Genomic DNA, 24,918 nt, shown 5'->3' with positions numbered 1-24,918 from the left:
TTAGCATGGAGCTCCAGCATCAGCATACACGGCACATGGATAATTTCAGTCTGCTTTCTTATGACTCAATGGTGAACACAACTGTCTACTAACACTCCTCCTACTCCTTCAGCAGGAATTGTGAACACAGTGCAGTTCTCACTGGTCCAGCCCACCCAGAGAGAATGACAAAGTGTCTGAGCCGTTACATGTCCTGTTGGGTCCAGTCCAGTTCAGTCCAGTTCAGTCCAGTGTGGGTATCAGTCACTGGGGTCCTGGCAGTGGGAGCAGTGGCTCATGTCTTCAGAGTAGAGCTCCACCTGGATGGTGATGCTGTAGAAACCAAACTTGGTGTGGAGCAGGTCGGTGGCCTCCTGCAGCACAGACTGAGGGTCAGCACCCTCCTCTGACAGGAAAAAAAACAACAACACAGTGAGTCTGACCGACAACAAAACTCATCTGATTAACCGTTTTCCTCTAATTACTCTTCTCTACATTGTTTTTCAAATATTAGGGGAATATGAGGCACTGAAACAGTGCATAGAATTACTGCTAAGACTGGAGAATGTGGAGGACGTAGGTGGGAAAATGTTGGCTGATGGTACCTCGTCTTAGTGTTTTTATCCATCATCTGCATCACCAAGTGGACAAAGTTCCCAGTAAAGTAAAGGGTTTAATGGTGGAAATTTGCAGCACTGAAGTAGAATATAAACATCCAATCTTGTGGCTCTGTCTTGTAAACTCCAGTTTCAAGACCTTTAGTTTATATTGAGCTCATTTGTTGTAAAGTTCGTTTATCAGATTGCTTTACTCTCCCTTTTCTTTTTTTACTGCCTTTTTTGTTTTAATTGAAATTAACACAGAGAAAACCTCGACCAAGCTAGTATGTACTGTACCGATGTACTGATCTTCAGTCCTGTCTTATGAAGGCACCCACCTGTCACTTAAGCCTCAGTGATTCTTAACTTTAAACCTTTATACAATACAAATGGGGAAGCTATATGAAAATCCATCCTGGTACAGTTGTCGTGAATCAAGAAATTTGCAATGGAAACCAAAAAGGTTTTTGCAAACATGTTAATTTCTGTGGTAAAGCTGGACATTTTCACATGGGGGTCAATGGAGACTGACTGGCTTTTGGAGGCAACTTTAAGTGGACATTCAAGAAACTGCAGTTTTAGACATTTGGCATGTTTTCATTTCTCAGCCATGGAGCTTGAAACTTGGCTAAATATGATAAAATAAAGAATAATTCAAATGTCTAATGGGCTGGTGACCTGTCTAGGTGTCCCCTGCCTCCACCGTAAATCAGCTGGGATGGACTCCAGCCCCCCATGACCCTACAGAGGATAAAGCTGTGTATAGATAATGGATGGATGTCTAATAGGATACAATTTTGAAATGATGACATTTTATATCCGAACAGTCAGCATCACTGTGATATCATAGTCCGTCCATCCATTATCTAGACACCGCTTAATCCTCTGGGTGAAGGCAAGAGACACCCTGGACAGGCCACCAGTCTATCACAGGGCTACACTTAGAGACAGACAACCGAGCACACTCACATTCACACCTACAGACAATTTAGAATCACCAATTAACCTCAATATGTGTTTGGACTGTGTGGGAGGAAGCCGGAGAACCCGGAGAGAACCCACGCTGCACAGGGAGAACATGGAAACTCCACGCAGAAAGATCCCAGGCCCAGGCCTTTAATGTTTATCATCTTTTTTGTACAGGCTAATAATCGTTGTGTTGGAGTGGGGTGAAAAACTGAAAACTAAAAACACTTTCATTGCTTCAGTAAATAACACATTTAAATTTGTGCTACCTTGTTACTCAGTAGGATTTTAGGTCAGTCTGGCCACAATAAGGTCGGCTTAAAGTAATTCTAAATGCCCAGAGAGCTTTAAAACAGAATGTGGTGTTTTCTCATGCAAATGTAGTTCTCTTCTCTCTCAGTTCAACCTTCTCAGACCATCTTTGTTTGAAGTTATTTTCTCTGGAAAATTACAAAAAATGATCGCAAATTCATCTTTCTGAGCTGCTGCTATCAGAGATTTGTCTCATCTACCCGTGTTAACTGCAGTTAATTACTTTCTGTCAAACTTGAGTGTACTTTTATCTGTACTGTAACAACTTTTTATACTGCTGAAGTCTTCCCTTATTTTTTTCTTCCCCATTTTATTGGCTTTAGCTGCTTTTACTTCATTCTTCTGTGAATGATTCCTCTCTGTCTTGCTCTATCACTGTGGTGTCCTTGTCCAGAGTAAATGAGTTAACTCCCGCTGTTGCTTGATCAGTGTGTTACATTACCTATGGCCAGGTGAACAGAAACCAGGGACTGACCCAGCGTCAGAGCCCACAGGTGCAGACAGTGCATGGACTTCACAGCTTTCACAGTCAGCAGCACCTCCTTCACCGAGTTAAACTCTATTCCTTTAGGAGACCCTGAAAAACAAGATACATTATCATGCAGTACATTTACCTGTAATGGAGTACTTTTACATTGCTGTGGTGGTACTTTTATTTAAGTAAAGGATGTGAGGACTTCTTCCAAAACTGTTAAAAAGTCTGTTTTACACATGAAAGCTCATCACATGACATCCTTTAGCATCGTGTGATATTGACCTTGTCAGATCAGGTCAAAATTTAACAGCTTGACAACAGCCGCAGGCGTAAAACAGCTGAGTGCTGTTTGTAAATACCGTTTCAGCTCATCTTAAAGGAATACTTAAGAATTTATGGAAGCAGGCTTTTTTGTCTTTCTTGACAAGAGAAGATAAATACATCTCTGTCATGTAACTGTTTATATGAAGTTATGTTTGGACAGTCAGAACTTGTTCCCAGTGTTGATGCTAAGACAAACTAACCTGCTGCTGCTACAGTTTCATTTGTAGCAGTGCTTTCTTTAAGAACAGAACTGTAGCTGGATGGTGATTAGCTTTGTTCCTTTATTTGTTCATTTATTAAAGTAGGATTGGTCAGCAAGCGTAAATTTCTAATTACAACCTAATCATAATTATCTAGTTTGTATTAAATTCTTTTTTTTTTTCTTTTTGGAGTAACATCCATCGCCCTCTGTGTTCCTCCTTTAGTGTTGATTTATGTTCGTTTAAAAAGCTTTTTATCCATTAAATACTTTACATTTTGGTACAACAGACACGCTGTTTTTCTTTCGCCTACTGAGCTAGACCCTAACAAACACAACTTTTATGGAAGTTTGCTGTTTGAAAAGAAAAACTGTACGTCTGTTATGTGTCTGTTGAATATAAGTGGACAGTGGTTTCTACGTTTCTGGTGTTGCTTGCTGTAGTGTATTTTTTAGCAATGCATTTCCCACAATGTCAAAGTAGACTGGTTCTATTCAAAGCTGTAGGTGGGTCAGAATACATGTTTTTTGTTTTTTTAAATTGTCATCTGAATACTACAGTTTCAAGGCGTAAATGCTCAGCTATGGTACTGACTGTTTATTTCCCTCATATTATGTCTTCTACCATATAAGAATTCACTAAAAAAAGACTTGATTTCTCCAGAGAGGTAGACAGGAAGGTGTCAATCTCCAGGTCCAGTACCTTCCATGAGTATCCTGAAGACGTCTCTGAGGATGGTGACGGTGGTGCAGAGGACAAAGACAGAAAACAGGAAGGTACAGATGGGATCTGCAACCTTGTACTCAGGCTGAAAGAGAGAGAAGAGGTCATGGAGACTTGACAGAGTGAGTAAAGAGACATCAGATGGTGTTTTCCTCAGTCATGAGGCATTAAAATGCTCAGGGCAGAAAAAAGGGAACATCTTGCAAGATGACAGAAATGCTTAACCTTTCATCCATAACAAACAAGACTCTAAGTAAATGAATGCGTTCATGCTTTCTGAGCCAATTTCTGCATATTAAATATACCTTAAATTGGCTCTTGAGATTTAGAGGCTGGTTTAAAGAACCCATTAAAGTCACTGTTTTGGCAATATAAGATGCGTCTTGTGGAGAATATTCAATCTAAATACAAAATTGACTGATGTTAATCCTTATAAACAGTTTCCCAAAAATTTCACAGCACATCGCTTGTATTTATCATTCAAATCATAAACTGATAAAAACTCTTTATGCTTGTTAAACGGCATCTTATAGGTCATCATATGTGATTTAAAAAATAATTAAATAAAGGCCAACGTCAGCAAACCGATGTTTCAGTCTCACCCAAACATGAATGTGATCTATATCTGACCCGAAAGTAGATGATGGTCGCTGCCACCATGACGCCGATGCTCTGCAGCAGGTCTCCGACCACGTGGATGAAGGCAGCGCGGACGCTGGTGTTGCTGTGGCCACTAAGGAGCGTGTGGCTGTGTCCGTAACTGACGGGGCTCTGACCGTCCTCGTCGATGTGGTGATAACCGCTGCCATGGGCGTGGAAGGTGGTCGAATGATGGAGGATGTAGGCCATGCTGCAGAACCAACAACAGAGGTACTTCAGTTGTGCCTAATGGCAGCCATGAAACAGATGCTTTCATGTAAGCTCTGTTCTCAGCACTTTAAGCTTCAAACACACATTTCCTCACGAAAAACAGAAAGACATTAAAACCACAAACATGAAGTAGTTTGCATTGAAAAAGGACAGCAAACATGGAGGTCAAACCTAACATTGCTACATCACAGATACGCTAAAAGGCCAGCAAGTGTTGAGTGTTGTCTCTAGATGTAATCACAAAATGACTTGTGGTGGCTTAAAGAACCCTTATTTTGCACATATACACATTTATTATTTTATATTTTGGGTCTCCTAGAATATGTTTACATGCTTTGATGTCTAAAAAAAACCCATTGTTTTTATCATACTGTACATTGCTGCAGCACCTCTTTTACCTTCCGTATGAAACGTTCCGTTTTAGCGCCTGTCTCTTTAAGGCCCAGTCTGCTCTGATTGGTCAGCTGGTCCAACAGATGGAGGAAATGTTGCTCACATACTGTAACCTGAGATCTATTGATGCCTTCAAATGGGGTCGTGTTTCTGGTGTTTATGAGAGGAGTCCATGTAAATGCCACTTTGTTGAGCTTCACAACCTCCTAAGTGATCATTTTAAAAGTTCCGAGTTCACCACCTGTGACATGTTTACTAAAGTTTTCAGAAATTTCGTAATTCGAAAAAAATTGTCTGAAGTTTTCCCACATAGCCTGATCTTTTCATTACGCCTTTATGTTTCCTACGCTAAATCATTAGCGTTGATGGGTTCTAGACGCCGGCAGTAACATCCACGTTGCATTTGCCAAGAAGCAGTGTTCTCACATGTTCTCTTATGGCCAATGATACAACTAAACACACCACATATAAGAGTTCATAAATGCCCTTCCAATGTGAGTACAGGCAGAGAGGCATAGCTGGAGCAGAAGCAGCTCTAGTGAGGAAATAATGGCAAATTGCAAGGAAGTTGCTCATTTTTTGTTGTTGTTTGTGGGCCAAACTAGCTGCTACATCAGCATTATGCAAATGTGTAACGTGGTTATGTCAAATAAGTCTAACATTTCATGACTTCACATTCTCAAATGTAAGATTTCACCAGTTCTTTAGGGTATGCAGAGTATAAGACACCATCTTGAGTTGTAAGATGTTGTGGCAGGTATTTGAGATATTTCCTTGACCAAACTATTCAATAAAGTAGTTGTTAGTTGCAGCCTTGTGGTGCAACTGAAGCCCTTTGTGCTTTGTTGAAAGTGATGCAGAAATGCTACTCGGTCCGACCCAGTAAGATTGTCATTGCAGGTGCAGAAAGTGGACCAGGGTGCGTATTCAGACATGAAACCGACATGTTCAGATGCCGTCAGACTAATGGAAAGGAGTGAATGTCTAAAAGGGGTGCCGACCCTACAGAATCGTGGCTGTATTGTAGTGTGAGATGTAGTAATGAGCAGTAATGAGGTTATAACAGCCTGCAGCGGCAGGGAAGGAAATCAGTAGCACGCTGCCATTTTGGTGAGTTATTTTAATTCTGTGTAGCGTTTAGTTGTAATGGTTTGTCTGTTGTTTGGGAATGGAGGCCTGGATGTCTGATTAAAGCGCTGCTTGAACTGCCTGCATTTTTGAATACAGACTTACAGCTGAGTTAATTCTCATTAAGCATTTCAATTTGAGCAGCAAACCCAGCTGAGCCAAGTGTTAATGAGGTTTCAGAGAGCATCTTTGTTTCACCACACACAGCTGCACAACAAGTAAGAATTCCTGGGAAACATCAGGATTTCAGTTCTATTTACCTGTTGAATCTGAAGGGAAACACAGTTTTCAAGTAGGAATTTATTTTTTTTGCACTGTCATGGAGCTTTAAATTAAACTTCATCACAGCGACGTGCATTTGGAACCAGACTGTTACAAGCTGCAATGTACTATCTGAACACCAATTAAGCCAAGAAGCACTCACACAATATTGACGATGACGGCGCACCCAGAGGTGACCAACATTACGTGGCCGTCAATCTCATAGTCGTTGCGTACGATCCTCTCGATGGCTAAGTAGACCAGAGCTCCTGTGACGATCCAGATGGACATGACTGAGACAAATGCCCCGAGGATCTCTGTGGGAGGAACAGAAGCAGGACTCTTAAGCACTTTAATGTTGTCACACAGTTCATCACACACAGTACGAGGCAGCACACCTCCATCTGACTGCTGCATTGGGATATAAAGTTAAATGACTGAAGTTATCCTTCTGAGACAAAGCTTCACTTTCAACAGCAGACGCACAATGAGATGGCAGAAATGTATTGTTGCGTTACAGCAGCTTATAGCGTTTGTGAATGACTCCTCCCTTCATGGACTTTTTTAAATGCCGTAATCCTGTCTGGGAGGGGGCCTCTAAAACACCTCCAGAGTTTGGTTTCCTGGAGGATGATAATGCTGTGTGGATGAGACAAAAATTCAGCTAAAAACTTTTTGTCTTTAAGTACGTGTTTCCTCTAAGTTCACACAAGTGCAATTTGCTAAATGTCAACTATGTCGTTACAAAACAGTTGTCAAGGTCAGATGCGTGGCAAAAAAAAACAAGACCTTACCTTGTGATTAGGATTTACTGTCTCATAATTAGGAAAAAGATGTTGTAATTATGAAAAAGTTAGGGTGGTAATCAATCACTGCAGGACGGGACAAGGGCGATTCCTGATTTATTAGAATGAATACGAGCTTCAACATCATTATGTTTTGTCCCCAACAAAGTATTTTGGAAAATGTGATGTTAAAGATGTTGTGAACGGAGAAAAACTTTTACGAGAAACTAGAAGTCTAGTTGGCAACCTGTCCAGGGTGTCCCCTGCCTTCACCCTGAGTCAGCTGGGATAGACTCCAGTCCCCCGTGACCCTAGTGAGGATTAAGCGGTGTATAGATAATGGATGGATGGATGGAAGTCTAGTGTTAGCATGGACACGTGCCAACTTCATAAAATGGACCTTGTTTATATTTTTTTACATTTTGGAAAATGAAGCTAAAACTTGCAGTTAAGGTGTTTTTTTTCTGTGTACCACTGTCTGCACTGTAAACTTTCATAGAGTTACTTCAACACTGCATAAATCTTAACAACCTGATGATTCTAGGGCAAGTTCTGAAGTGGTCCACCTCTTGCTCCAATACACTTGTACAGGGAGTCACACTGTGAGCTGCAAACTGAGCCTTGTTTATTAGGAAAAAGATGTCATTTGAGGGGGCTGCATGGTGGGTCAGGGGTTAGCACTGTTGCCTCCCAGCTAGAAGATCCCCGATTCATGTCCTGGGATTTGGGATCTTTCTGCGTGGAGTTTGCATGTTCTCCCCGTGCAGCGTGGGTTCTCTTCAGGTTCTCTGGCTTCCTCCCACAAGGTCCAAAAACATGTTGAGGTTAATTGGTGATTCTAAATTGTCCGTAGGTGTGAATGTGAGTGTGCTTGGTTGTCTGTCTCTAAGTGTAGCCCTGTGATAGACTGGTGACCTGTCCAGGGTGTCCCCTGCCTTCACCCTGAGTCAGCTGGGATAGAGTCCAGCCCCCCATGACCCTAGTGAGGATTAAGCGGTGTACAGATGATGGATGGGTTTCAGAAATGAATTATGCCAAAGTAGCTATAACCAGCGAACAGCCATTATTATGAGAGTCTGATTCACACTCCAATTTCTGATTCTGATCATGAGATGGTTTTGACTTGGGGCAGGAACTAAAACACTTCAAAACTTGCCTGAGAATCCTACATTTTTAAAAATTCCTTATAATTATGAGATAATAGCTTCATTTTTAACAATGTTCTTGCTTTTAAATGCTGGTACAGATTGTATGGCTATGCAAGAGAATTACAAACTGTCTTACAGAGTGGCTGTGATAGTTTGAAGTCATTGGTTTGTGAGAATTTTTTGTCTCTTTAAAAAAATTATACATCATTGAACAGAAAAAGATTAGGGGCACTGTTAAAAATAAATAAATAAATATTAGTCTGCCAGAGCAGCTCTACGCCTGCCAACATATGTCTCTCAAAGGAAGCGAACAGCAGTAACAGCAGGAGAGTTTTGCAGTTGTAGACAAACATATAATCACCTATTATTTGGTGGCAGCTGCTTAAAAAGGAAAAATCCACACTCATACGCTGATTGAATGCTGGTCTGAGTGTTTTTCTCAGGGCTGTTTTCACCATCCGTCTATTATTCAGCCATTCCTAACACTTAGTAGTGTATCAATAAGTACATAAACTAACATCCTGACATCCATTAACCTTTCCTCCATTCATGCACCCACTCAGACGGATCCGATCTCTCATTCTGACCTGATCTGTGCCAACCAAAGTTCATGGTTTTGGTGGGCGGTCTGGAGGAGATCCACAGGGAGAACAGGCTCACCATCATACTGCCAAAGTCTGTCAGGAGGTGGGCTGCGTCAGTCATGATGGCCAGGCTGTGGGCCAGGTAGCCTCCTGTAGGAAAAGGAAAGACGAATCGAAAGCGACAGAAAACAAATCTGTCAGTTTAAGTGTGAAGCTGATTTTCTTTCTTTTCTAGTGAGGCCTTACTAAGAAAATTGACTTTTAAAACTTGCTGACAAGGAGTTTGTCACCACTCAGCAACCAGGAGAGCACCTCATGAGTAATAACATCCTCAACTTTTAATTACACCTATTTTAGCCGTTTAGAGGTAGATTAAGCCTGTAATTTAAAGCGACTACAAACCGTGATATTTTGTATTAATACCAAGACCCTCGGTTGCCTCGAGTAAAGGAGACATTTAATTCCTTAATATCATTTTAAACATGTGGGCAGTCAACGGTGAATGTCAGCCACCATTTTATACTCATAGCAATAAAAAAAAAAGTTATACTCAAACATGAATCTCCCTCATAACTTTGTTCTTTTCAGTTTCTTTATTGGACAGAAATGAGGAGTTGCGCTAGAACTCAACATTGCATTGTAGCCTTCCATAAGCGTTTCCATTATAAGATGATGGTGTTAATATCTGCATGAACGGTTTTGATAGGGTTTTGTCCCCATCAGAAGTGTTCATTTTGTATTACATGATACTCTTTCATGCCATGTAAACATTCACTGCAAAATCTGGTCAAAGGCAACGGTGGTTTTGTTCTTATGTTCAGTGTCAGCTCGATCGATTGAACCCTACAGTATCCGTAGAGAAATGGCACGTTCTGGCTGCAGGAAGGCTGATGAACATGTGTTGTATAAAGTAACAGTCCATGCTAGATTCTTTAAAAAATGTAATGTTTGCAGCTGTGAAGGCCCCCTGAACCCTGCTAGTATGCTGATGGACAATGGTAGGTGCGGCAATAAAACACCAACTATTGGCAGGACCAAGCCAGGGAAATTACATACCAACCTGAACATTTCAAGATGTATATAAGCACCGTTACAACCCCACGATCAGACTTTTGAGAGACTTACCACCTGCTGAAAAGTGATCATAATGGGAAGTAGCCTGATGTTACCTGACAGGGATCTATAAAAAGTGTCAAAATCTGGTGACTGCTCAAATCTCTTCAACAATTCCTTCTTGTTTTTTTGTTTTTGTTTTGTTTTGCCTTTCTTAGAAGTTGTTTTTTCTCTTATTTCTTTGCTTCTCTAATGTGTGGTGATATTTAAGGTGTAGCAAAACCTGAAAGACAAAGTACAACCCATCCCTGATTTTCCAGGGACAAGTTCTTTTTCTGAAGATCCTAAAGCTTCCTGCAACAACCAGGTGATTGTGGAAGCCACCAGCTTTTTCTGCCTAGGAGAGGATGCAGCTGCTATGCTTGGAAAAGTAGCTCCTCCTTTTGTCAGCTTCCATCTGACTTTCTGTTCTCTTTATTTCCTGAGCTTCGTTACCTATGACCTCGCCGATCATGAAGACGAGACAGACCGCTGAAGCGATGTAGAGTTTCTTCTTGGCCAGCACCTTGTCCACGCTGTCCTCACACGTCGTAGCTTTGGGGCCGTGACAGTGGCTGCCGACGGGTCGTTTCAGCTCGATGGCCCCGGACACATCTCCATTTTTAAAAGGGAAGTCTGGGTACTGCTCTTTAGAGTCTGGAAAGGTGCTGTAGGGAAACACAAAGTATGTTTTCATTATAGGAGCAATGGTCTATTCCTTCTGTTTTTACGAAAATTGCAAACCTTGTTTTGCAATTCTTACATTTATTTTGAGCTGCTAACCTCATAATTCCACGCATAGTTGAACAGAGCCACAAACTTTAATAGCTTGCATGCATTTCTGACATAATCCCTGAACCAGTCCATGCTGGTTGAGCTACTCCTGAAAGAACAAAGTGACTTTGAACCATCTTCCCAAACACCTTCGATGCACAGTGTCGGTGACATGCTGATTGTAGTGTTTATCATTTTGTATCACTCAGCAAAATATTCATAAACTCATCAACAACACAGTGCAGGATACAACTGCTCTCATTTACATCATCAACATGTCAATCTCATGAATAAAATGGCATTATGTTTTCAAAATTTCATTGGTTATGAACACATGAACATTCATTTTCCCAGAATGAAATCAAAGCAGATACCAGCATCCTCATGCCCCTGTTGTCCTAAATAGTGACATCATAATTATAAGATTAGTCCGTTGTTCCTTTACTCCTATGCACTGGATTGAAACATTTCTGCTTTTCATGAACGCAGTTAAAATGTGACTCACATAAATAACTACCTCTTAGATTGTGTCTGTAGGCAGCATAATACAATCAGTGGTTTTATTGTTAAGAGACTTCTAGCAGTCAGGACAGCATCAGTCCTTTCAGCGAATCCCCAAAAATAACGAGTGTTTACATTACGCTGCCCTAGTTATATTATGATGGGAGGAGAGAGAAAGTCATGTTACAGTGTTATGAAGCCATAAAGTCACTGAAAAGAGGTGATCCATGTGCACGGTTGTGTCAGCAAGACATCAGACTCTTGTGTTAGAGTGTAGGGACAAACAATCTATATGGTTGTTGAGGTTGGAAGATTTTTTGAGCATTATAAGAAAGGAAAATGTATCTGACAATAAGGCATCCCTACTCCTATTTTACCCTACAACTGCAGTTGTTTTTTTGCCAGGTATTTCCCTGGAAAGACACATTCTACACAAAGGGGGCTTTTATAGAGAATCCACATGTCTGTTGAGAACATATTCAACTTGTGGCTGTGTTGGGGTTAGGCTCTTTGTTCATCCTATAAGAGCAACCAGTCTACAGTTTATTAAGTGTTGAGCAAATCAATTTTTTCAGCAAATGTTGCAACAGAGCACTGTATCATTTGGAAGAGTCACAGTGTTTTACAAAGTGGAAACCTGACAAAGTGTTCTGCAATCAATGTTCACTAAAGTGGAAAAATGGTGAGGCGGGTCATCAAGTGAAGAACCAGATTAAATCGATTATTGTTGGCAGTGATGCAGAGTAAACTGTCTTCCCTTATGCAGAACACAGACTTTTAAGTTATAGTTGGGTCTGAATTGTAAAAACACATGCCCATAATATCAAACTTTTTAATGCAGGCTTTACATTTCAGTATATGTTTCCTGGTACCTTAAGCATAGATTTGAAGGTCAAAAACATGTAGACATTATTAAATCAAACTCTCCAGACCCTCTCCAGTGAAGATCAAGTTTTTAACTATGGTAACATGTCCTCATGGTGTTTTTGTTATGTACTAGAAGAGACATCATGAGCAAAAACAAGCAGTCAGCACCATGGCTGAGCATTTCCACATTGAAACTGCAGTGTACGGATGACAGTTTCAAAAACACGGATTCAGACTTCCTGGTTTTCTTGCGCAACAGACTTAAACAACGAATCCCAATACCTTGCAGCATGAGACTTTCTGTATCATTATTTTTCTTCAGAGTTAGTTTACGGTTTGAACGTGTTTGTCCAAGTTCCTGTAATATTGCAACTTTCCATTGTGTTGCATAGTTTTAGAGAGTCATAGGTGAGCAGGAGTGCTCAAGCTGCAGTTCTATGGAGGAAGGTGGGGAATTTATTGACCTGCACATGAATAGTAGAGTCCTGTGTGAGGCTGCCTTCGTAATCCTGCTCCTTGTTTAAATACTATGAGTACACTAATAGTATGTAGGACTCCTTTGATTTAGGTGTTTACTGTGTAATGATAATAAAGAGATGCATACCAGTCAGGTACAATGCAGCAAAATGATGAGTCATTCTACTATAGCAAGTACACATTTACAGACTTCTTGATAGTATCTTGGTAAATATGTGCCATGTTTTATCTTTGGAGTAGAGCTATTTGACTGGGAGAACTTTGCATGCATGTCACCTCCACCCAGAGGTGCCAGATTAGAGCTTTTTGCACATTTGTCGTAGCAAAGTCCAGTTCTTTTCTATCTTTGTGAGTTACAACTAGGAAATTCATCCACATGACAAAATTGCCTTGCTTTGATTTACATTGTAAAAACACACTTCAGTCTTCTATTCAGCTTCATTTGTTGACTCTAGTCTTCTGGTTGCTGTAAATCCCAGGACCCACAATTTGTTTTTAGCAAAGTTAAAACCACCCACTCCCATGAGATTGCATTGGTTCCCACAGGATCCCAATCCCTATGGAGATATCTAAGCCATTTTAAGGCAGGAATAGACTATTTTCATGTATAAAAAAACCCTTTGAAATATATTATTTTGAATTTCAGAGATGAGTTTTTAAGGGTTAAATCAGATATCGAAGAGGGACTAGCTGTTGGCCAGCTAAAGCTTCATATTTAACACACAGACATCAGGGAAGTGTCAATTTTTTCCTCTGACTCTCTGCAAGAAAATAAATAAATATAGCTTTTAAAATATTCACCTGTTCCTTTAAGAAAGGTCCGCTGACCATTAAAGTGTCTACTCCACCACTACTACTAACATAACTAACCATAGTACTATTACCTCTCAGCATAGTACCAATTATAACAGGAGTACTAACTGAATTCTATATGCTTTCTGAGTGTATTAAGGTGTCAGTCACCAGTGAGTTATTGTTTTCTTTCCATAAATACATTATGTTTTCACTCAAACAGCATCATGTCTAAGGGATGAGGGTTGTTTTTTTATGTCCCCATCTGGTTACAATGACTGAATGTTGAGCTACTCTGTGTTAATCCTGGGAATTACACATGTACACATACTTCACCTCTGACAACACAGACACTGGACTGGATTTTATTCACAAGAAAGCGCTGACTTTTCCATTTTTATCTAGCACACACACACACACACACACACAGCCAGGTTGCTGTTCTTGCCATGTGTGGTGAGGCGGGGGGATGCGATGATATGGCTAATGAGGTGGAAAAAACTAATTTGGGCTCACTTGAGATAACCACACACACACACACACACACACACACACACACTCTTCGTGTCGCACACTTCACATAGGAGATTGCAAACGTTGCATGATTAGCCTTTATCACACACACACTCATCTTAGGGGATGTCCAGGCTCAAAAGAACCAGTCAAGTGGAAAACAGATTCTGTTCAATTACACCACTGAGACATGAGCGAAAACACCTCCCAAACACACACACACACACACATTAAGCACTACACACATGGTCTACATATGAACAACACATGCACACTGGAGCACTGTGAAGCCTGAGGGTGATCATACATTCCAGTGTGTGCAGATAAAATATGCTTTATAAAGGATTTGTACAAAATGTCCTCAGACAAATCACACAAAAACACACTTTGCATGGCTTGCTGTGGGACAACAACAACACATTATCAAGGGAGATGAACTGTCTGTTAGTTTGAGTAAAAACACTCCCACCTAGCATCTGTTACTTGCTTGTTTTTTTCTAATTGATTTTTTAAAAAAAAATCAGTTTTCTAACTAATTAAAACATTTTCTGCACAAAATAAATTTTAATTCAGTTTTACCTATGTAGCACCAGTTCACAGCAAAAGTCATGTCACTATGCTTTTAACCCAACAGATTCAGTGATTCCTTTTTAAACAAGCACTTTGGTGACAGTGGGGGAATAAAACTGCCCTTTAACAAGAAGAAACCTCCGGCAGAACCGGGCCCAGAGAGGGCGGCCATCTGCCTCGACCAGATGGGTATAAGGGGAGAAGGGAGTCAGGAAAGGACAGCAGAGAGAAACAGTGATGAATAATGATGAATATATGGACATCTAATGCAGTAACTGTCATGTAAAATTCAGTAAAGACGGTTATTTTGTTAGCATTTAGCAACAACAGTTCTTATCCAACTAAGATGTGAATACCACTGTGACATCTGCACATTGTTCAGGCAATACTTATAAATGTCTAATTAGTTAAATTTTTATGTTTAATTCTGTGTTTGTAATATCAGAATTTTTTCTGCTAAAGAAGTTCCTCAATGTAAATAGAGCTAAATGTATTGTTTGTGCAGTGTAGCAAAGGATACATGCTCCAAAACTTAAATGAACATGAAAAAGCTTTAGGACGCTCTGGGTTTTTTGGGTATTTTTTTCCCCCCTTTGGTAGTAATTCAGGTGCCATGCTAATTTAGGTTATTTACTTTGTAGCCTTTCTGTTGTGAGAGCCATTCTTGGCATGACAAATGCATCCAGAGATGTTTAGTGAGTGTTTATGTTACAAGATTGTATTGCTCTTCTCTTTAACAAAAAGAAATGGTCATAGAGAATACATTAGATAGCGACAATCCCAATCTGAAGATTCAAACAAAACCCTTTAAGGTTTTCATCTGGATGTATTTTATGTGACCTAACAACTTGTACTGACTTGTTCTGTCCTCTTAGTACAAATATATTTGCTGATTCACGTGAATGAAACAGTGACTGCTTGGTTGTAAGCAGTCAAAGCACTTCACCTGCTGGAGTAGTAAAACACTCCAGTTGGGCTTTTAAATCTCCACTAATCAATAATCAGCAGTAACATGTCATGTCCCTACACCTCAAACAGTCAATCTAAGTTAGTTTGATGGATACTGATACAGTAATTATACCTGGACAGAGCACAGCCAGTGGACCAAACCCCAGTGCAAATTGGAAAGCTGACTTTCTGACGTATGACGTCTATTGACTTTAAATAAATTAACCCAAAATAGGAAGGAATGTGGGGATTGTTTTGCTGTTTTGACCACTGAGATGGTGCCGTTCATGTAGCTTTTAGGAAAATCAGACATATACTGTGAAAGTTTTCACATTTGATTGCATTAATTTTACATATATTTTTAAAAAATACACACATAACTGTTTCTGCCCATGCATATGGTGTTACATTTGATTCCTAGTCTCTTTAACCCTGAAGCATTGATTAGACTCCCAAGTGAATGCACACATGCACAGCTGCAGACATGATGGACACAGTTTTGCTATTGTATCATTTTTGTAGTCTGCTGGAGTCTGTTGGGAGGACGACAAGGTGTGTCAGAAAAGTTCCAGGACTGGTGTCTCAAAAGATATATTTCATACCCAAACTACAAACTACAAGTTTTTCCCTTCAGAGGAATCGCCAGCATGTCTACAAAGAGATCCTGCGGCGTTTGCTTCGTTCAGTGCACCAGAAGAGGCGAGAGTTGTGGCAGGACAAGTCGTGGCTGCTTCTCCATGACAACACGCCTGCTCACAACGCCCTGAGCATCCTACAGTTCCTGGCTGAGAAGAACATCGCAGTGCTGGAGCAACCTCCCTACTCACCCCACCTGGCTCTGTGGAATGTTTTCCTCTTGCCCAAGCTCAAGGAGGTCATCAAGGGGACCCGTTTTGAAGACGTGGACGACATCAAGAGGGCTGTGACGACGGAGCAATGGAGGATTCCAGAAGAATCCTTTCAGCAGTACATGGTGGCGTGGCAAAGAAGGCTGGGGAAGTCTGTTAGACTCCAGGGGGATTACTTGGAAGGGGAAAACTTGTAGTTTGGATTTGAAATATATCTTTTGTGACACCAGTCCTGAGACGTTTCTGATACACCTCATACATTGCAAACATGCACACTAAAGCCTTTGTAGCAGACTGTCTATGTGGACAAAAATTCTGGGCTGCACATGGAACAGTCTGCGGAGGGATTATAAAATTAGCATCATGCAGACCCTTGTGGACAAGCCTTGACTATCATCCCTTGTGGACTCACACATGGACAGTTGTGGACACCACAACGTGCATAATAGTGGTGGTTATACTACTTGCTAGTCCTTGTGGAGTCTGCTAGGAGGACTCTCTTTCATACATGTGCAATCGGTCATATTTACTATACGTCCTCCACACATGCACACTTCGAAGCATGCACACAATACATACACATGGCCTGTCGTGGCCTTGGGGAGATGACAAGGTTTACATCATGTGAACCCTGGAGAACCTTTGCCACTGCACAACATATAACACTGGCCTTGATAATGTTTAGCTTAGGTGGTAGCAGTTTAGTAGGAAAGTGCTTTATCATGTTGAACTTATAAGTCCAAAATATTCAACTGAACATGTGCTAAGATAATTCACTCACTGCCTTGCTTTGCCAGCCCTCAGAGGCTCTGATTCCCTTTTGGTGCACATCATCAAGGATTATCTCTTACACAGGAGTGAGTTGTGCAGGTCTAAATTGCTGAAACAACCTCTTTAATAAGCAATCCAGAGGTAATAAATAATTATTGTTATTGCCTTAGGGCTTATAATTGAGTTAAGTGTCTAAAAAGTAATTGATTGAGCAGTTCTGTGGCAGTCATCTTCAAGAACTCAATACTCTTTTTAGCTTCCACATTGAGTGCTTGGTTGGCAAAATGACAATATGGAGCATGCGGTAGGTCTCTATATTCTGAAAATTAGAATTCATTTTGAAATAGAGTTCATCTGTTTGTCAATACCCCACAGGGCAGGTGTACAGTGTTTGCTGGCTCTTTCACTGACACTCAGCGTCGGCAGCACAGACACCTGAGGGAATATTCGGTGATCTGTGAAATGAAATGAGTCCTCAGAAGTCCATGGAAACAAAGCATTTAATTACAACTGCAGTCTGCTATGCGATTCAATATTTTTGGTGACAGACAAAATAAAGCCAGCAGTGAGAAATGACTGAACAATGCTTTGTTTTTAAAGGGATACATGTTGGTGCCGTTGCTTTAACAGATGAGTGATACTGATGACGACAACGGGGATTATTTAGTGGAAAGAGCTTTTAAAAGTTGATATAGTTTTATTAATGTGCTTCTCTTATTGGTTCATTCAAAGAAAGAGTTCAGCATTTTAGGAAATTAGCTTTCTTGCTGGGACTCATATGTGTTTTACTCACACGTCTATATGGTAAATATAAAACTACGGTTGACAGCCGAGTAGCATAACAACAGGAAACAGCCGGCTTTTCCCAATCCAAACAGTTGTGGGACTCCTGTGCAGCTGACTGCATCAATATTGCCAATGCTATTTTTGTGGTCTTATTCCAGTTGCAAGCTATGTCGCAGGAAAATGACATCCACGCTCTTAGTCCCCTTAGTCGTGGCTTGTGTTTTTAGCCTTGATAGCTGTACAAATCTAGGGATGGCATTGTCGTTTTGGTTGACTAGTCTACCATCTTGGTCTGGAGATGTTTTAACAGCTACTGGACTGGTGAAAATTAGGTATTCCTGGTCCTCAGAGGGTGAACCCTGCTGACTTTGGTGATTCCCTGATTTGTCTTTTAGTATTAGATTGAAATGTCTGAAAAACTTATGAACAGATTCCCCTGTGAGTTGGTATAGATATCCAAGATGCAGTGAGGATGAGGCCTTACTACTCTGGTGTGAATTATCTCAACAACTATTGGATGAATTATCATCAAATTAGGTGCAGACATTCATGTCTACTTCAGGATGAACTGTAACAACTGTGGTGACTGGTTCCATCATCTAGTTAGTTTTTCAATTTATCTACTTTGATTTAGCCACTGCTCATGTAAAGATGGTGACCATATCGTAAGTGCTTAGCATTAGCATGTCAGCACACTTATGTATTTAGCGAGATGCAGCTTCACAGATTCATTGGCAGGGCTTTGGACTGTCAGGCTAGCGTCATGCTTTCCATATTCGCAAGTATACAATGATCCACAAGGGTCTGATTGGCATAAATTTTGTCGTCTGAGGATGTCCATGAGTCTTTCTGTGGATGTGTGTATACCCTGCAGTTTAAAATGCAAAGTCGGTACTTTCCAATAAAGATTTTCTACAGTAGCATCAGGAATCAGTAACTGTGGCTCCTACAAAGCTTTCATTTTACAAGATGACTCATAGTTTGTTAAAAACTTACTACCAGCTACCAGAGAGCAGGCTGGTGACCAAAGTCTTTGAAAAGCCAGACTGACTTTGTCGCTTATTATTAGAGGAATTTTCTGGAGGCTGCAACAGTGACAGACTCAGCATCTTTTGCCAGACGCCCAATAACCCGCAGCCAGTGATGCTTCCTTCATGCGCTGCCTGAAACATCTCACTTAACAGTGAGCAAACGAGCCAGTAAATAGGCTTTAGTAGATGGGTCATATCATACGAACCCTGTAATGAATTGGCAAGTAGTGCTATGAATGTGTTGATTTTGTGTGTACTATACCACAGATTTGACTCTTTGAATGATTTTTAGTGAAAACAGTGTGAACATGTTATTTACTCACGATGTTCAGTCATCATCTCTAGTGTTTTATTACTGGGCAGTACTTGGGTTTTTGTCATTGTTGTTTTTAGCTGCTATAAAAACGCAACTATATTTGTGAACTTGTTGGGTGATTTTGCAGACTTTGCCCACCTCAGTGCATCAGAAGTCCTGTTTAGAGTCACATTGCATCAAACACTGGCTGCTACCATCTCTGTTTCACGTCAATGTAAACTGAATATCTTTGGGTTATGATCTGCTTGTGGGAGGAAAAAGAGCAATTTGAAGATATGATATTGGAACTGGGGCTGCAAGGTGGCTCGGCGGTTAGCACTGTTGCCTCGCAGCAAGAAGGTCGCCGCATGGGTTCTCTCCAGGCTCTCCTGCTTCCTCCCACACAGTCCAAAAACATGTTGAGGTTAATTGGTGATTCTAAATTAGCCGTAGGTGTGAATGTGAGTGTGCTTGGTTGTCTGTCTCTAAGTGTCAGGAACAGTAGTAACACGACAGATGGAAATCATTGTGTTTAAATGAATTTGACATATCTTTTTTTTTTTTTTTTTTAGATGTGCAACAATTAGTTAATCCATTGATTAGTTAATCAAAAGAAAATGCAAATTAAATACGAACACAACTCACTAGTTCCAGTGTCTCCAAAGTTATTATTTTCTGCTTTTCTTTACTTTGTTATGACCCCAAGCTGCATATCTTTGGGTTTTTGACAGCTGCTAAGACAAAACAAGTCATCATCTTGGTGTCTGGGAACCTTTGCATTCGGCTGACATTGTACAGACCAATCAACCAATCAGTTAACTAGGACAATAATTAGTAGATTATGGTCTTTGTAACTCTCCTACAAGGGTCTCCCTGATCAGTCATGTTCATCTGTGGAGCTGCAGAGCACGTAGGCCAAAACAATCCCTCCATTAATGACTTATTGATGTTTTCTGGTGGCTTATTAGAACGTAAAACAACTACTGAGCCCTTTGTTATCGACTCTATTAATTACTGGACTGGGGCTTTAGCTAATTATTGTTTTCATCATCAGTTATATTACCAAATATTTTCTAAATTTGATTTTTTTTCTAGCAAATTTTCTTTGTTTTGTCTTAATTCCAAAGATAGTCTCTTGATTACCATATTTGTTAAAGAAACTATTTCAGTTGATTATCAAAGTAGCTCCAGTTAGTTTTCTACCACTCAACGGCTGACTCAGCAGAAATCATTCACATTCTGATAATCTGAATTCTGTTTGTATTATTAGTTTTGATGATAATATTTAAATACTCTCAACAAACCCATCAGGTATATATTATAAACACCTGAAAAAGGGTTATTTGCACGGCCGGATTCACCTTATGAAGGGCCCAGGGGGCAAACATGAGTTGTTGGGCCCCTTTTGACCCCCAATATACAGCCAGCTGCATTGTTTCCCCAGAAACCAAACAGGAATCTAAAGCTGAATTCATGGTTTCTGCATGACTGATCTGCACTTTGAATGTGGTTCTTTTCACACATGCATTCTTTAAAACCTCCACCTGTGTTTGGGCTCCATCGATGGAAAACATGTACAAAATAAAACGCCTCTAAAATTCACCAGCGACTACTGTAATTGTAACTCTTCTAATATTTAGTTATAAAGGGGTGAATGACGGAGAATCTCCTTGCACAGTCTCTCCTCATAAGAAGCAGTTGTTTTAGGCACCATCTGTTTTCCTGGTAAAGGTGCAGTCGGTGCACTTTTAGTGCTTACAAACTGCAAATTTTGGACTGCATATAGACTGAGTAGTGGACACGATTTAAGTCATATCTTGGAAACACAAAGACATAGAAAGTATGAACTGGCCTTAATGTTGAAGTGATTGTATGATTAATAATTTACTGATTGACAGAAAACACATTGTGGACAATTTTAATAACTATTTAATTGTTATGTAAAATAACTCACTGGTCTTACTTTCCCCAAACGTGAATGTTTGCTCATTTCACCAGTAAAAGTATAAGATAATAACCTCAACATGTTTGAATTTTAGGCTAGTCGTGGCTATATTAATATGAATATTGTTTCATATTTCACAGATGATCTCTTTTCACACTGTTTCCTGACATTTTATACACTGAAAGACAATAATTATCAGTTACAGTTTGTCCTGTGATGGTATAAGATGAACTTATCTGACTTTTTCTGCTTAAAACAAAGATGTAATTTGATAAAACACTAACGTGCTCAGGATACACTGAAACCTTTAAAAGAAAAGGGCCACCAAACGGAGGAGGGAGGGCCCCTTCTTATTGAATGATGCAAACTTCTAACAAATGAACAAATCTGGAGTAAATATGCCTTTTACTTATTCATTTTATCATGTGTTTCTGTTTTTTAGTTTTGCAGATTTTATAAAACATATTGCTTATACTGCACATCTCCAGGTCTAGATGTGAACACCAAATGTCATCTCCTTATAAAACACTTCGGTGCCAGCTGGGGAAAAAAATGCTAACGATGACACAGTGAACACTCAGCACAAGAAGGGCGCAAATGGTGCATGAAATCCCAAATGTAGCGCCATATGCACATCTGCCTCGGTCCCTCAACACCTCTCTGAGAACCTCTATAGGCCTAATAACTATTTGTTTTGTGTAATATTTATAAATTTCAGTATTTTTAAAAGCCTAAATGATTGTGAAACTACTAATAAGAAAGGTGCAAATCGCCCTTTTACGCACAAATTTGCCACCGGGTGCAGCTTCTATCTCTCTGCCTCATAAAACGTAAAAAATGTGTCACTTCACTTCTTTTTTTTATCCGCATATTTTCTCTAAGAACAGTGAGAAATGGCCGATTTGAAAGCGTGAAAGAGTTCATCAGAGGGCTCAGTTCACTTAACTACCCTGTGATCTATATGGCTGGAGCAGCTATTGATCAGATGGATGCAAACGGGCGCAACACGAGGCCTGTGAAGATTGGAAAATAAAATAAATTCCGGAAAATCTGCAGAAAATTGTAACGGTCGAGGGAATTTAACACAAATTTATTTTATCCCACGTATTTTGATAGTTGCCGTTTTGAAAGGAGCCTCCACCTGTTTTCTTTTTGCGCAGGACCAGGTGTGCGTCTGCAGCAGCTGGTTTTTATGTTGCACAAACAGAGCTGAGGGGGGATCTGTTGCAGAGGTTTGACTGTGCAGAGAAAATCACATTTATCTGAAACTGAATGTTTTTCTCGTTATTTTTAACCCAGTTTTTTTGTTAATTGTATTGCCTGCGTGCTATTTATTTTAATAACCTTTCATCTAGCTGATCATTTCTGCAGAACAGTTGCTGCGTCAAAAGACGCATGCTCTGGATAAGAAAATACAATTTGAACCATTGTTTTAATCGGTGTCATTTTTATTTTATGAGCATAAATAGACAGGGTTTGATTTTTCTAAGCTGCCAGGTTCTTCGTGGGTGACTTTGACTTGCATTTCCTCATGCAATCACATCTGCTGCCCCCCTCACCTGCAGGTGTAAACAGCTACACGACCGCGCCGTGTTCCTGCTCTCGGTGATTTCTCTCCCGTCCCATGCAGGCTGAGCGCGCAGGGAGCCGCTGCATGGCCCCCCTCTAATGACAGATGATGAGTTTTTAGCATTGCTCAGTGAACTGGCCCCGGGGCCATTTGTCACAGGCTGTCCAGAAACAAGCCAAGCATGGAAATGAATTTGTTCATTCACATAAAACAGCCCTGCAAAGAGCGACAGCCTGCTTAACATGCACCACAGTAACAACCGCTCCCACCGCCGCTTCGTTACGTTACTGCCAACCTTTGCAACACACACCGGATTGTTCCCCATCACTCTCTGCACATAATTCCACTTTTTGTCACTTTAAATTGCCGCCCTGCATCACAAAAATCCTCCCCACTGCACACTTTCTTTAAACTTGGCACAATTAAATAGTTGGTTTCATTATTTTAAATGCATTTTTTAAAAATAAAATGCATGCCAATTTTAACACTGATTTTTTTCAGAACTTAGCAGAACATTATATCCACACATGCAGAAATAATCTCCATGCAAGGAAGCGTGATAATATTCTCACCTTTGCAGTTTTAAGGAATACATCTTTGCGTTCTTCTCGTCTATAAGGTGAGATTTCTCCGAATTTGCAGCGTTATTATCCATTTATTCAACCTGCGGTGTCCAGTCGGAGAGAAAATAAAACAAGATGATTTTTAATTTAATGTAAAAAATAAAATAAAATAAAATAAAAAAAATAGATGAGGATGCTGCAGGTAAGAATCGACAGGTCCGCTGTCCTCAGATGTTCAGTCGATGCGGGGAAAAGTCCTCATTTCTGGGAGACTTGAGTTTATTCCTTCATTGCGGTGCTGAGAGGCGGCGGCAGCAGGAGGAAACCACATGCGGGGTTTCTGAGGGAGGTTTGGGTTCTTTTCTCTTTTCTGTTTTTTTTTTTTTTTTTTGGGTTGGAGTTGTTGTAGCCTCGAACATGGAGCTGCAGCAGCGCTCTGTGCACACTGCAGCTGCTGATGCTGGACTGAACACACGGAGGCTGACGGAGGATCAGAGGAGAAGCTGCTCATCCTCATGGCACCAGCATCAGCACCAACGAAAATCAATGTGCTGATCAGCGTTTGGGAGCTTTGGAATACTTTTTTTTACTCACTTATATTATAACCAAAATTTGATAATCCCCTTTAAACATACAGGAAACTATTTAAAGATGTATGTCAGGCTGAAATACCTTTAAATACTCTCACACATTCTATAAATATGTGTCTAAAATCAGCATAAACCTCTATTTTTTAATTTTACCTCGACATTTCCAAGCCTACATGTCGTTTTGCATTAATTTACATCAGCTGATTTATGCTCATATGAAAGCTTTGTGTCCAGCTGCGGAATCAGTTCAAAATGCTATTACAGATTTATACAGATAAAAGAAAAAGCAACAGATTTATGGCCTTCTGAATCAGTAAATACATATTTATCTTTGCATTAAAAGATAACAAACCATTTCAGTGTGGATATCTAATAAGGATGTCAGTCCTGTGTGCAGGCCTAAACAGATTTATGGAAATCTGATATTACTTAGTTAAAATTTATCAGTTTTATTAGGCTGTAGAAATATACATATAAATTCAAAGCAATATTTATTGCAAAATGCATTCACATTTAATGAAATATGCCATATAAATCCACGACAGATCATCACACATTATTATATGGGCGTCAGTCTAATAACAATCTAAACGTTTTGGCTTGTTGTTTTTGGCTTTTATGGATAATATGTCAAAGTCATGAGTCTATTCTAAAATGATCATTCACTCGTGGTTTCAACAAGCCAAAGACTTAATGGGAACAAGTATGGAAGTTGAGAAGATTTTAAAATCCACAGCTTGAAAAAATGCATTCATGAAAATATGTCGTTTATGATGCAAAAAAATAATTTTTAACACGCGATATTTGTTAATTTGTGGTGAAGTCTCTGATTGTTCTTCTTGTCATTCATGAGTACCGCGCCAATGCTACATTCAAGTACCGATAGGACGAATGTCAATCTGCTCGATTCTTATTAAGCTCCTTGATTGTTTGCTTTCTTTGTGAGGTAAAGTTACTCATCATTAGTCATAAATGTGCTTTTTACCCATAAGCATGGAAACAAAGAGCACTTTTGCTACTATTGACATCACAAAGTTGTTTGCAATGTGCAAACATAGCAATTGTTTAGCTTTGTTTGAAATTGCCTAATAATTTCTTAAAAGTAAGTAATCTATATATTGTGTTATTACACCAACATTATGAATGTGTTAAAACGGATGCGAACAATCATTTGTACAGTTTAAAATAGCCACAATCTCAAAAATAAGAAGGCTGAAAAAAACATCCCTGGATTTATT

The 24,918-nt window shown here is 39.9% G+C and overlaps 1 protein-coding gene across 1 annotated transcript; it reads right to left on the bottom strand.

Annotated features, from left to right (window-relative positions):
* Positions 1-239: 239 nt before the first annotated feature.
* On the bottom strand, positions 240-23,182 carry slc30a2 (solute carrier family 30 member 2). Its single transcript, XM_008289675.1, has 8 exons — positions 23,100-23,182; positions 10,296-10,507; positions 8,751-8,897; positions 6,394-6,547; positions 4,209-4,428; positions 3,558-3,663; positions 2,299-2,433; positions 240-385 (listed from the first exon to the last, which is right to left on the bottom strand). The coding sequence occupies exons 1-8, from the start codon at positions 23,180-23,182 to the stop codon at positions 240-242; spliced, it is 1,203 nt and encodes a 400-aa protein (XP_008287897.1).
* Between the last annotated feature and the right edge of the window lie 1,736 nt (positions 23,183-24,918).

Source organism: Stegastes partitus, unplaced genomic scaffold (genome assembly GCF_000690725.1).
Source record: "Stegastes partitus isolate 25-593 unplaced genomic scaffold, Stegastes_partitus-1.0.2 Scaffold631, whole genome shotgun sequence".
Lineage (NCBI taxonomy): Eukaryota > Metazoa > Chordata > Actinopteri > Pomacentridae > Stegastes > Stegastes partitus.
This window is presented reverse-complemented; position numbering and strand designations above follow the sequence as displayed.